This window comes from Odontesthes bonariensis, chromosome 5, assembly GCF_027942865.1.
Source record: "Odontesthes bonariensis isolate fOdoBon6 chromosome 5, fOdoBon6.hap1, whole genome shotgun sequence".
Taxonomy (NCBI): domain Eukaryota; kingdom Metazoa; phylum Chordata; class Actinopteri; order Atheriniformes; family Atherinopsidae; genus Odontesthes; species Odontesthes bonariensis.
The window spans coordinates 17,642,478-17,656,809 of NC_134510.1; the positions used below are offsets into that span (position 1 = coordinate 17,642,478).

At 40.2% G+C, this 14,332-nt stretch overlaps 1 protein-coding gene across 1 annotated transcript in view; it reads right to left on the reverse strand.

Moving 5' to 3' along the window:
• The window catches only part of adamts16 (ADAM metallopeptidase with thrombospondin type 1 motif, 16), a 54,574-nt gene extending 42,256 nt beyond the window's left edge, over positions 1-12,318 (reverse strand). Inside the window, exons 1-3 of the mRNA XM_075466481.1 lie at positions 12,094-12,318; positions 10,985-11,072; positions 6,780-7,138 (exon numbers count right to left, since the gene is read on the reverse strand). Coding sequence (XP_075322596.1) covers positions 6,780-7,138; positions 10,985-11,072; positions 12,094-12,318 — 672 coding nt within the window. The remainder of the gene's footprint in view (positions 1-6,779; positions 7,139-10,984; positions 11,073-12,093) is intronic.
• Positions 12,319-14,332: the final 2,014 nt, after the last annotated feature.

Genomic DNA, 14,332 nt, shown 5'->3' on the forward strand with positions numbered 1-14,332 from the left:
GAAATGTGATTTCCCAAACACCTTTTGCACTCATGCGGCCACCTATCATATATTCCCTGTGGTAGTCATGTTCAGGTTCACAACAATCTGTATATTTTTGTGTCAGACTTATCTGGTTCCTATAACTCTTGCCTTTCCTGGTCAAAATATTGTTTTTACATTGTCTTTGTTTTTTAAAATAAATGTAAAAGGTGCGATTGTAAGGTTCTAATCTAATCTGAAAACTATATTGCAGTCACATTTGACTAAAGAACAGTCTCCAAACAGTCAACAGGCATCTTTTCGTGTTCTTTTCGAAAAGTTTGATTTAATCAGCAGTTTTGTGTCAAAGAGCAAGCAATGGGTTTGTTTCTTGTATAACATTCACAGGGGTTGACTTTACCGTGTCCTTCATTTTGTCTGAGCTGTCACAGATTGATGATTCCTGAGCCAAGTTTGGTGCACTTATCCATCTGTTTTTTATCAGGTTTCATAAATGTGCAAGTAGAGACTCTAGTGTTTTTTTTGTTTGAGTACATCAACTATTAATTGTGACAGTATATATGGTTCTATAACGCTTTATAGCAATCTTCTGATTGCTAGTTGGTCACTGTTCTGTAACCCATTCCATCTCTGAGAGTCACGGAAGTGATATTGCACATATATTGCGCATATATCCCTTGAAGATAAGTTAAGACACTGCCTTTTGGTAGCGTTTGCACTATGATGACTACACGGTTCTTAAAGGACAACAGCAGTATGTTGTGTGCCTTTGAATAAAACAAATCAACACGTATCCACTTTGTCTTCCTGAACATAAGAGACAAACAAAACAAAAGGCAGGTAAACATTTTATTGACTTTTGCCTGCAAGTTTCTGCACGACACAGAACAACATGCATCTGCACTTTTTTTTTTCAGTGTGTGTGCATACAGGCCACTATGTTAGGAGATTAGGTCACACTAGTGCCTTTCCTAAATAGCCAAAGTCATCAGATTACACACTGTGCTCTACGAGGTGCAAATAGCAGTCATAAAATTCTGAAACACTACTTGGGAGGGCGCAAACAGCTGGACTCTCTGGAGTCAAGACTCATCCAGACAAGCAGCAACAGGAATGGGGGTGGGCAGGTAAAAAGAAAAAAAAACGGTAAAGGAAATGAAGGGGGAAGCATTCAGTGCATGACGAGGTGTAGCTGAATGTGAGCAGTGTAGTTTATTTCTGTCTACTTCCACTTAAAGCTAAAGACTTTTCCATACTCAAAAATCAAATCCTGTGGTTAAAGAATTTGATCCAAAAATGCTTTCTTACAATAAACTTATAGATGTGAAAGTATCCAAGATTCATGACCAGATACTGAAAAAGAGAAGAGTTTTATGGGAGAAAAAAAGTGGAAAATTCTCTATCTAAAATCTGTTCTTTAATCCTGTTAATGCAAATTGATTAAAATTCCTGAACAATTCCCATGGCTGTCCAAAGTGAGCAACAATTTGTGTTTTAAAGATTTATTACGGGCTGCACGGTGGTGTTCTCTCAGGGCAACCTGGCCTTCTTCCCACTGTCCAAAAACATGCATGTTAATTTGATTAGTGAGTCTAAATTAGGAGTGAGGGTGCATGGTTGTTTGTCTCTGCGTGGCCCTGTGATGGCAGCTGGGATAGGCTCCAGCCCCCCTGATCCTAAATTGGATTAAGCGGGTATAGAAAATGGATGGATGGATGATTTATTTTGTTTGTTTCACAAACTGTGACTCTTTCCCTACCAGCTTGAGGTAGGGATTTAAAGTTGGCTTTCTGTTGACAGAGTTAATTGAAAACTTGAGGATGATAGACTGAGAATGAAATCACACTTGTGCACAAGTCTCCATTTCCAAATTATTTAATGATTTCCAAAATATCCCCATCATGTTTCACAAACTGAAGGTCTATCAGTTTGGAAAAATGCTCAGAACTGACTTAAGTTATCAGTTTGTAACTGAGTACCTAATTTACTTTGAATGACTGAGGAAACCGCAACTGATGATATAACTTGTAACCATCTTTTCAGATCATCTGATGTTTCTTATGCTGAAAATGGATGATAGCAAACTGCCAAGACCACACTGTCTGTTTTTCAAAGCTCAAACACATCAGTGGACTATCCCTCATATATTTTGGAAATCCCAGAGGTGGGACAAGTGTGCAACATTCAATTATTACTACAACTACTATCCCTGAGGCAAGGCACACACCCATCCTTTTACAAGAGGAAAACACATGCCCTCCATCTGATTTGTAGTCACGGGGTATTCAGCAATACCCTGCGACACAAGAAAAGTGAGAAAAATTAGAATGGATGAAGAGATATAGAAGGATGAGAGGTGCAGGGATAATGAAGCACATCTAAACAAAAACACAGATAAATGTTTACAACTTTATTAGAAGAGTGATGTACATCGGCCCAATAGCGCGAGTACAGAGACTTGAAATGTTGTCTGTCCACAAACTATTAACTGGAAAAAAAGCTGTTTCAGTTTACGCAGGTAAGAACTGTGTTCATCATACTAATTGATTTCATCTTAGAGAACAGGTTTTGACTTCAATTTGAGACCATTGTTGTTACATCTCTGTGTTTTACCAGTTGGAGGATGAGACAAAGCTTTTCGTATCTTTGTTTTGCAACATTGCAAAATGCCAAACATTTTATTTTGATGACTGGGCTACATAGTCAATATACCTTATCTTCTATTGTTTAATTTAGGATCAAAATGAAATCATTCCACTCAGTTATGCTTTCAGCATGGCTAAAATTCATACAAGATGCCTTTTGGGGTGGGGGAAATAATGATTCATGGTACCAGACTGAAACAATGTCTGCAGTGCTCCACTAACCCTGCAACACCCTCAACCCCATAAAAGACAGACTATAGCGTATTATGCAGCAGCATAAAGTCGACACAGAGGAGGAACTGTTTTATGATCCCTTCTTCCACATGTGTGTGACTGTCCAGAGTATGAAACCATTTGGCAGGTGAACAACGCAGTTAATGGAACTGGCCAGCTACTTTTATTCCACCTATTCCTTGCTTGTAAGAGAGGGATTTTTATGGTTGATCTCCCTGCTGTCATCAAAGCTGGGCTAACCACTGTATGGGCTGCCAGGAGGGGAGAGTTGAAAAAGCATCTTGTACTTTACAACATCACACTTACGAGGGGGTTTTCAGCACTTCATATCGGTAGGGAGGGAGTAAAGACCCTTCATCTCTCCATCTTTCTCATTCACTCTGATCTTTCTTTATATTTCATTCTACCAAAAGGCCTAAGAAACCCCAACATGGGCCATGTGAGGTCCCTTATAATTCAACCAGATTATGCTAATTTCATAAAAGATTGACAGAGCAAACAGTGGTGATGAACAGGTCTCATCTCAGTTGTATCATGCTGCAGTTGGGGGCCAGGTGCTGGACTACTCCGGTCAATATTTACTTGTCGCCAATAGTAAACTGGCCAAAGTGCAAGGTCTCCTCAAAGCTTTCAGGTGGCCTAGTGAACTTTGGTACCAAGTTTTGACCAAGCAGTGTGGCGCACCACCCCCGTCCTCACTCACATCTGTGTTTCCACAGCTAATTCATTGGGCAATGCTGTGAAATTGTTTTTTTGGTACACGCACTCTGAGACACACTGCATTTCACTGCATAATGAGAGGCATTTGGTCATTTAAAAAAAAATTAAAAATAGAAACTATCTTTATCTTTCCCCAGGAGTTTAAATACCTTTGAATGCCGATATAGCTTTGCAGTTCCCCAATTCACATCAGAAAAAGTCAAATTCCCGTTGATGCACTGCCCCAGTCCGTCCTTGCCAGCATCAGCCGTGAGAACCGAATTAACAGTCTGCAACCCTGGACCTTTTTGGCTAAATCTTTTATTGGAAACTAGTCTGAACACACACAGATACACAAACTCACAGAAGAACCATCCCTAGAGATGGGCCATTCTCTGTCTATAGTTTAGCAGGGCAATTCTCAGACACAGTAGTGGCCCTCTATTATACAAATATGTACAGCAAACCAGCCAGGCATTGAAAATACTTAAACACGGCAAAAAGACATCCTGATTTTAAAATAAAATAACTCATAAAGTGCTTTTTAACCTTTCCTAAGTTCTACAAAGCAATTCACAATGTTCCAATACAACCACAAATGGATGAACATGGAAAATGTGGGGGGTTCATTCTCTCAATCTAAGGCAAGACGTCAACACATGGAGAGGCTGGGGATGAAATCACCAATTCTCTGATTGGAAGATGGCTACTCTAGCCACTGGACCATAGCTATAAGTGTACGTGATTTTAAAGGTGAGAAGATTATATCTGCCGTCACAAAGCCTTTTGTTCTCTTGTCCAGACAGCTGAGTGCTGCAATAACATTTGAGGGTCTTACTCAACTCAACTCAAACTTTATTTATAGAGCACATTTAAAAAACAACCGAGGTTGACCAAAGTGCTGTACAGGATAAAAGCTGCATTAAAGGTGAAAATCAATAATGCAACCGTTAAGCAGTTAAAATCAATAGACTAAAACACAGTGCAATAAAATAGAATGAAATAAGTTCAAATAAAATACTTTAAAATAAATAAAATAAAGATATAAAACAAATCAAGGTTATCAGCCAAGAGTCTACTTAAATATGATTAAAAGCCAGGGAGAAAAAGTGGGTTTTTAAGGAGGATTTAAAAGCCTCAAAAGATCCTACAGATCGAATGTACCAGGGAAGGTTATTCCAGAGCCGAGGGGCCGCTGCCACAAAGGCTCGGTCACCTTTGGTTTTGAGTTTTGTTTTGGGGGGGACCAGTAGGAGCTGATTCGAGGATCTCAGTGATCTGGCGGGGGAGTGGATATGGAGGAGCTCGGTCAAATATTGAGGGGCTAAGCCATTAAGAGCTTTAAAAACAAACAATAAAATTGAAGCACTAGCATAGCAGGGTTTCCTGAGTCCATAGTTACCATTAGGTCATTAAAAACTCTCAGCAGTGCTGTCTCAGTGCTGTGTGAAGGTTTGAAGCCAGACTGAAACTTCTCATAAATATCATTGGCTGCTAAGAACGATTGAATCTGAATAAAAACCACTTTCTCTAAAATTTTGGATAAAAATGGCAGTTTAGAAATAGGCCTGAAATTAGACGGCACAGAGGGATCAAGATTTTTCTTTTTGATAAGAGGCTGCACAACAGCTTGTGACTATTACAAGAGACAAGATTGGAAAAATATTGCATTTTAGCAGCCTTAACAGCACTCTGGTAGACAGACAGGCTTTCACGAAGAGCTTCTTTAGAAACATGGAGCTTATCTTTTTTCCACTTCCTCTCAGCGCGCCGACATGAGCGCCTGAGAGCGCGTGTGGAATTGTTAAGCCACGGTTCCTTAAGTGCTTTTATGCGCATTGTTCTGAAAGGTGCAACAGAATCCAGGATATCTGTGCAAAAGGAATTAAAATTGCTTAAAAGATCCTCAGTCTTAAAGTGGAGCTGCCTAAGTTCAGCTTACTTAATGTCATTCTTACACTAATGTTTTCTTTATGCTCATGCAGCAGCGGAGGACCACCAAAGGAAGAATTGAAATTTAGCCAGTTTCCTCCACAAATGAACAAACCAGAGGAGTGAGAGCCAAGTTAGCTCTTTACCCACAAGCTATCTATGTAAATTCTAGCACTGGACATTTCCATGTATAAGGAATGTTCAACATATACGCAGCTATTTCACTTTATCATTGTTTCAGCTACATCTTTGTTTCCAGTACAGGAGAAATAACTCCTGATAACACACCACGAGAACATGCCACTCAGTGTTAGGTAATGCCAAATGCACTTCCATATCTGTCGACTGAACTTCATGTGTCAGCCTATGATAATGCATGAGCTGCAATAGAAATGAAAAAAAAAACTCTATTCATCCCAAAGGGAAATGATATAAATAGGCTTGTCTCTTTAGTATTTTCTCTGGCATTTGCACCAAACATCATGTGGTGTTCACATGCATGACTTTTCCTCTGAGTAATAATTTTTTCGCAGATTCTGCAAAAGCATAATATGCACGGAATGTATTCGGAGTAATGGCGCAAAACACTGAACGAAGAAACTTGCAAGGGACTAGCCAGCATACTCACTGGGAATTTAAGTTATACGTTCGTCTTTTGACCACACGTGACAGACAATACACTCCTTCATGTGCTATGTGAAAGGCAGCCTCACAGAGGAAAAATGAAAGAACTAACTGATGACTGTCATGGTGTGTCATACAAAAGGATTTAGTTTAACAATTAAAGAGTTGTAGTTTTATCTTCCTCTCCTGGCTGGCTTTCATTTAAATTGTTGCCCTTTTTACTCTTTCCCTGTTTGCCTTTGCTTTGTGTCTAAATTAGTTTTTCTGTGTCTTGGTGTTAATTTGGAGTTTCCAGTCTTTGAGTTTAAATGCTGAAAGGGTCATTGACCTCTCTCTCTCAATCTCTCTGGGTTTCGGCTTGACAAGAGCCCTGACACTCAGTGTTTATATTATCAGGAGTCTCAGGATGAGCCAAATTTCTTTGGCTCCCAGGCCTACTGTGTCCTCTAGGTCAGTGACTGTAATTACAGCGCTCCCTGATCAATCTAAAGGCTGCCAAAACTAAACTAAAACAAAAAATGTCCAGGAGAAGCATACTTTAGACCCTAAAGTAGTCTTGACCGATTCAAACACACACACACACTAACCCAGATTTGACTTATCTACCCCCTTCTACTTATCCAACGCCTTCTGCAACCTAACTCTGTGCATGTTCAGACTCACCATCCCCATGCATGTGGACAGTGCCACTGAAGTGTTGACCCTTGACCTCAGCGACCCCTGGTAAAAGCAGAGGTCGTCCTGGTGGTAGGCCCTCAGGCTCTTGGTGCCATTCTTTCCCAGGACCTGGATGGTGAAGCCAGGTGCAATCAGGCTCTCTGAAGCCTCCCTCAGCTCTATGTGGAAGTCCTGCCCCAAGCCGCTCAGCTGGAAGTGGACTGTTTCACTGCTGCTGCCTGAGTTTGATGAGCGGGCATCTGGAGTCAAGGACCTACGTTGTCTTCTCCGCTTATGGTGCGCAACCTCATGAGAGATGTACACACCTTGATGGTTCACCTCGTATGGTGATACAATCTCATATTCTGGGAAGGACATAAAGGACAACAAGGACAAAAGAGGAGAGAAAATAATATTGATTGTTTGACAAATATAAAGAGAGGTGAAACACTGACTTAGAATGCGATCAGAACACCCACACACAAAGAGCAGCTAGTTTTAAGGCAAAATAGACCCTTCTTTTTTTTATAAATAAACAGGTACTTGTATGGTAGCTTGTAAACCCTGTAGAATATTTCCAGATTTCTGCTTGAACATAACCTAAAAAAAACATAGTTAAATCCATAATGTGTAATATTTCACGTTGTCTATTAACAAATTTGAGTCTTATCATTCACAAGTATTACCTCAATCGTTATTAATTACCTCCATCACAAAAGTGCAGTGTTCTTATATTCTTTATATTCAGCATGCGAATGTACATAAGAGTGTTACACCCCAATGAATGTCTCCATGTTGCTCCGCCATTTTAAAACTACGGGATTTGTAGAAGGACATGTCATTTTCGGAAAGGGCGAAGCTGATGACATGTCCTTCTACAAATCCCGTAGTTTTAAAATGGCGGAGCGACATGGAGACATTCATTGTCCGTGAAATATTACACATTATGGCTTTAAACAAATTAGACAAATATGTGCAATACAATAAAACCATAATCAACAAAAGATATGTGAACCCATGCTTTCTTTCACAGAAATATCTGGGAAATCCTCCAAAGATTAATTTTTAAAAGGGGCAGGCATGAACACAAGTACTGAAATTCCTTTAGAATTTAAAGGTGGCTTTCTCCTTACAACTCTGTCATGCACACTCCTATTGTTCAGAGTTGTCTTGATGGTTGACTCATTAGCAATAAGATAAGAAATTTTTAAAGAAACCTTAAGTTTCTTCGAAGTTTCTTCGAATTTTCCCAGAATTCCTTTTTACCACTGCGGACATTAACACACCTTGTTGTTGTTGATAATTGCTGGTTCACCAATTCCAAGATGGGGGGCATTGATACTGAATTCCACAGTTTTTACACAATCCATAGAAAATTGGTGGAGTCTCCATCAATGGTGTTGTGACCATTTCCAGCCTGATGAACAACAACTTTTCCTTAGAGGTCATCAGAAATCACCATGATTGCACCTCGAAAAACTATGACTGCTCCCTGTTTTTCAAATACAACAACATGCACCTTCACACCTGTCGTCCCATGAATAGTAAATACACAACTCAAATTAAGTATGAATCCTAAGGATTTACATGTTTTTTAATCAGCTATCCTTAATGTTGTATCAGTTGTATGTATCAATAAGTATGTTTTTGTCAAAGTTATTTAAGCAGATTCTTGTGAACTACTCTGAAGACTTGTGTGAAAGCCAGCTGATGTCTTAATTAATATATCTGAAGAAATACAGAAAATTCTGAAAGTTATGTAAACTGTTAGGCACAACTGTAACATCTGTATTAACTGTATTATTACTATTTTATTAATTAAAATACTGGGAATGAAACATTTCTCAGAGAAAGCAGTGATTCTAAATCTCAAAGACCACATCTTGTGGATACAACTTATTAAGCACTAATTTAATGTGTCAACACCATTTACTGAAATATACTGCACAAAGTGTTAGCTGTTTCCTTGGCTGCATCACATTCGAAGCAAAAAAAACAGCAACTTTTCCCTTTCCTTTTCATATTCTCCTTGATGCGACTTTGGCTTGGTAGGGTCAAGACGTAGTTACAAGAAAAAGAAAGCTTCCAGACCATTCCAAAGCAGGGCTCTCTGTGGAATTATGTTTCACTTAGTGTTTTATTGCAGATCAAGCTGGATAACGTTAGTTAACGTCTCGTCCAGGTAACAAACTAATGACTCCTTAATAACACTTTGAGTTGCGGAATCATGACAGCACACACTGTCCCTGGGTATCCTATGAGTGAAAATGGGCTGTTCTACTAAAGAACAATGAAGTACATCCTTTTTTTAAACTGTCAGTACCTCTCAGGATATTAATAAACATGCATCTCATATGATGTGTCAAAATGTGCGTTGTCCTCTGAAAAGTAGCGACTTATTTTCCTGTGGTGAGATATAAGTAAGACACATTGTCTGATATGAATGCCTTCAAACCCCCTGAAGCATTTTGCTCTTGATACACATGCACATATGGGTAACAACATTGGAAATAGAATGCCTGCAGTCCAGCAGTAGGAAAGAGATGTGCTGTCTCTTTTTCAGATTAAAGTGTACAGACGTAATAGCATCCTTTGAGAAACAATGAATAAGAGCCACTTTTAGTTGATGTACAGTATGACTTGCTTTAATAATGAATAAATATAGTGCAGAGACATGATTTTGCTGTGGGAAAAACACCCATGCTGGTAGACAGTGTGTCATCACTGGCAGTGGGAATGCCTGGGGTTTGAACTTGGTCATGTGGTGCACCTTTAGGCTGACTTAAAGCCCTTACTCACAACATGACACATGCTCATTAGCAGATGCACTTATTCAAAAAGCCTTGCTATGCAATGACTGCATGCGTTTTAAAAGTGGGTTACCACAGTGGAAAGCAAACCTCCAACCATTGAAGTGTGAACAGTGTGATGCGTCTTAGAGTTAGACAGCAAACACATACATCAGGTCAAAAGCATTTTCTGGACAGGCAGTAAAGCACTTAGTGGAAAACAAAAAAAGGTCTTCTCTATCTTCGCTGCTTTTCCCTGCCGCAAACCCCCCCACCCCCCCACCCCCCCAAACACAGACACAGACACTTATGTCTAGTTAACTGTCCCACCCTAACCTAACTCAAAAAACAGCTGCAGTGACCCATGTCGGACAGTATACAAACAAAGACTGTGTGGGAACAGAGCACACTCATGCACACACACTTACACACAAGTCTTGTGTGTCTGTTGAACTGGGACAAGATCCTGCTGTTGTTAGTTTGTTGGTTTAGTGGCTCTGAAGTGCCATTAGCATGATTAAACAGTGGGTACTCTGATTTATAGTAAACATAAATCTGAACACACGAATTTCAACCTCAAAAGCAATAAGAAAAAAAAAAAGGATGAATGTAAAATGAACAACACTGAGTGATAGTTGAAGAAACACTAACTGGGGGATGACCTAAAAGTGTGTGTGTGTGTGGGGGGGGCTCACCGTTCACTTCTCTTTCAGACCATTTGCACATTCGCTGAGGGATAAAAGCTTTAATGTCAGTTTTGTTTGTTAAAGTATGGTTTTCCTGTTTTAAAAAGCGGGGGCTGGAGGAGAATAAACAACAACCAAGAAATAGCTGACTAAGCAGATGGATCCAAAACAAAGAACAGAGGAAAGTGTTGCACTCTCCCAACTGCTTGCTTGTGCTAATAATTGACTAAGCAGGCATCAGTGCACCCTCTCTGAAGCAGAGCAACACATAAGCAAAATAAGTGCACCGTTATCAAAGTGCTAAATGAATGTCATTGCTCAAGTTAGCATATTCTGCCTTTCAACTCTTGTTACGGCTTCACCAATGCGTTATTTTAGAGTTAGCTCAAAAGGCTGCAATCCTTTTTCAAAATGTAACCTTTCCTTCTTGCTGTGGATCTCAGTTTGAGATCAGCTGCCGCAGCAGACACTGGCTGTTTTGTGTCATGTTGTAGGTCGCCCCCTAGCGGTGAAGAGAGGGACCACACAGTGCAGGTGAGCGCCGTTTGATGCTGCTGGGCGTTTGAGGGATGCATACATACAGAGGGAAGTTTTCCCTCGCATATAACGATGCCGAAAAGTCTAACTTAAAGCTGTTAACACCAATGCACTGCATCACAGGCAAATTTGGATCACAATTACAGAAACACTGAAAATAATCTGCAACACATTAAGTACAGCACCTAACGTAGCCTACCTGTGTGTTGAGGTAAACTGAGAGACTGAAGCAGGGCCGATGCGCCTCGACACTCAGGACACTCAGCAGCCTTATTCAAAAGTGCGTTCTGTAAACAAGGACATGTAAATGTGACTTATTTTGTGTGTCTGCAATATATGGTAGATATTCCTTACAGATTGCTGTTCATCATCTGATTGTGCTGACAACCTAATGAGCTCTGCATGTGTGTGCGTGCGGAGATAGCAGTCTACAACAGACTTACTGTGCTCGGTGTGAAAACGCAGAAGAAGTGGAAAAAGAGCAACGCACGCGTCCAGTTTCTCCCCTCTGCACAAGAAAAGCGCGAAGTCATGATCTTCGGATCACCTTTTAGGCTGCCGAAGCTTAAAAACACGCAGAGACTTTCGGGCAGCTTGAATGAAACAGTCTAACAGCGGTGGCAGCAGTAGTTCTGCATGTGGTGAAGGAAGCATTAAAGAGTTTCAGATGCAGGCTTCTTCAAATTTGCAGAGTTGGTCCTCATTCATTTCCAAGCGCAGTGTTCAGACGCGGTAAATGTCTTGAACTCAAGTCCTCTCTCTCGGCAAGTCATTTTCCTTTTTTTTTCCACCACTCTGAAAGCCGACTACAATCAGTCCCCCTCACACTCTCACACATACACTGACTCTGCTGCTCTCTCTCTCTCTCTCTACCCACTGACCCCCGCGGACCAATTTGACTCCCAGTGATGTCATGTGACCGTCTTGAATAGGCTGTGGTTCGTCTTTGTAATGGCAGACTTGAATGAAAGTCGTAATAGGTTCGAGTGTGTTTCTCAGGGGGAGTCTGCCGACGGAGCACTGAGCACAACACCGTGTGCAAGTGAAGTGTGTGCAGGGGCTGGTGATAAGCAATGCAGCCAATCCCATTTGACACCTGTGCTGAAATCAATTTACTTATACAACCATGTGTCCAAATTGTCCAATTTGAGATGTTACTTTAAGTGTAAATACATAACAAAATGCAAGTATTTGCCATTGACTAAAATCTTAATTTTTAAGTAAAAACAAAACAAAGACAGTGCATCAAAAAACTGAAATAAGAAATACTCATGTTTTCTTGACTACATCAGCCAATACAACTCTGACCTGTTGGGGCATGACCTTTGTGGGTGTCCTGGCTCGCTGAAATGTTGGTAGCAGATCCTTTGTCCCCTGTGAGATGGGGTCTCTGTGGAACAGGATGGCTCGAGTGCATCCCACAGATGCTCCAGTTTGGATCTGGGGGACTCTATTGTGTCCCACCTGCACAGTTTTTGCAGTGTGGGGGGGCTGCCGGGAGAAAACACTGCTGTTGGTGATTGCAGTTGCCATGGGTGTTGTGCTTAGTCTCCAACAATGTTTGGGTGGGTGTTACGTGTCTGAGTAACATTCGCAATTCATGAAAACCAGGATCTAAAGTTTCCCAGTAATGTGTAGCATTTTAACGAGGTGCACATCATTCACCAGTCACAGTTTGGCGATGGAGACGAAGGAGGACCCAGATGCAGAAACGGAACAGGAGCCAGGAGAAAACTTAAAGGGTTTATTTACAATAAAAATGAAAATTACAGCCAGCACTGGAGAAGCAAAAAAAAAAAAAAAAAACTGGAAAAAAAACAACAAACACATAAGGAAGAAATAACAAAAACTAAACTATACACAAACCAGGAAGCTGAACCATAGAGACAGGTATTTTTTTTTTTTTGACAGAGTATCTGACAATAAATGAAGAGAACTGGGAGACTAAATACTGCCTGGAGAGTGATTAGGGAGAAGATACAGCTGAGGATAATTAACACAGGTGAAGGGAGTGGAGCTGACGACTGGCTGGGGGGAACTGAGGAAAGGCTAAACTAATAGCAGACTTAACAGACTAACCAGAAAAACACAAAAAAATACATGAATCGTGACAACCACATATGAAATTTAATTTAATGTTGTGACTTGTACTAATTTGAAAAGAAATACCAGCAATGCAGCAAAGAAATAACAAGGTCGATAAAAGGAAAAAACAGGAAAAAAGGTAATGCTTTATAAACACATGGAAAACTATTTAGTGGTCTTATAAAATAAAAAAATTACTTCTCTTTTGAACTCAAGGATGCTTCGAATTGTCATTGTCATGGTCGTGCATCAGTACACAACGCAGCGGTAACACGCACATCTGGATGACACCATTATCAATATATACTATAAGAACTAGAAAATTATAATATTCTGTTTGTATTGACAAATGTGGTTATAGTTTTAACAGTACACAGTAATCAAATGAACTTCTTAAGGAGTCTGCAATATCATTTATTTGACATGTTTGTTCCATAATGCGTCATTTGGAAACAATGCTTTTCAAACAAGGCCTATAAACAGACAGAAAAATGTTTATTTGAATTCAGTTGTCTTGAACTTGTAACCCAAACTTGATCCAGAGATTACACCCTGGAGCAGGTAATCAGTAATTTGGGATGGTTTACAGTCTAAAATTTAACATTTGACCCTGTTTAATCCGCTCTTCACTCTTCCATCTTTGCAGTATTCCGCAGCTGCACTGATAGGCAGCTTGCCAACGTCTCTTAACTCCCCACAATCATTCATAGAAGCGCTTGTGAGTGTGGGAGCCAAAGGACTGGGAGCACTCGTTTCATATTCTTGAGCATTTCATCCTCCACAAAGGAAAACCAGATGAGATTTTCTGCTGTGTGGCAGAAGAAATAAATGTGGGTTAGGTTTTACAGGGGGGATCTTTTTGACTGTAAGTCAGCATATATGCATCAGAGTGAGAGGGATCAGAGGTGATTTTTAGCTATAGTCTATGAATTAGATCCTTAAATGTGTTTTTGCATGTAGCTCAACAACTACAGCATATAGACACAGTCCAAAAATTCATGTACGTTTAGTGTTTTGTTATCTATCACAAGTTATTTGCTTGTGAGAGCAAGCGATTGAACTTTCCAAAGCCCAAGTAATGCCTCGAATAAGACTCCAAATCCAGTTGAGCCGAAGAGGAGATGTCTAGGATGCAGAGCAGGAACAAAACAGTGGGAAAGGAGGAGAAAGTTTAAATGAGTTATTCCCTTAGTTGTCACAGAAAGGTGAGATCGCTGACAAACAAAATGGACAAGCTTTAAGTCCTGGTAAGAATGATGCGGAAATATTGATATAAGGAAGACAATATCATCTTTGTCACTGAGACAAAGAAGCTGCTGGAATGCCTCTCATCCCAACTTTCAGACTATGTGGGCAGACGAATATTGCAACTAGAGACGTTGGCTGTGAGTTTCTGTTGGCGCTGTCTAACGAAGGTTCACCTGTGTTACCTGCCAACGCTGCATTCAACATCATCAGCTAA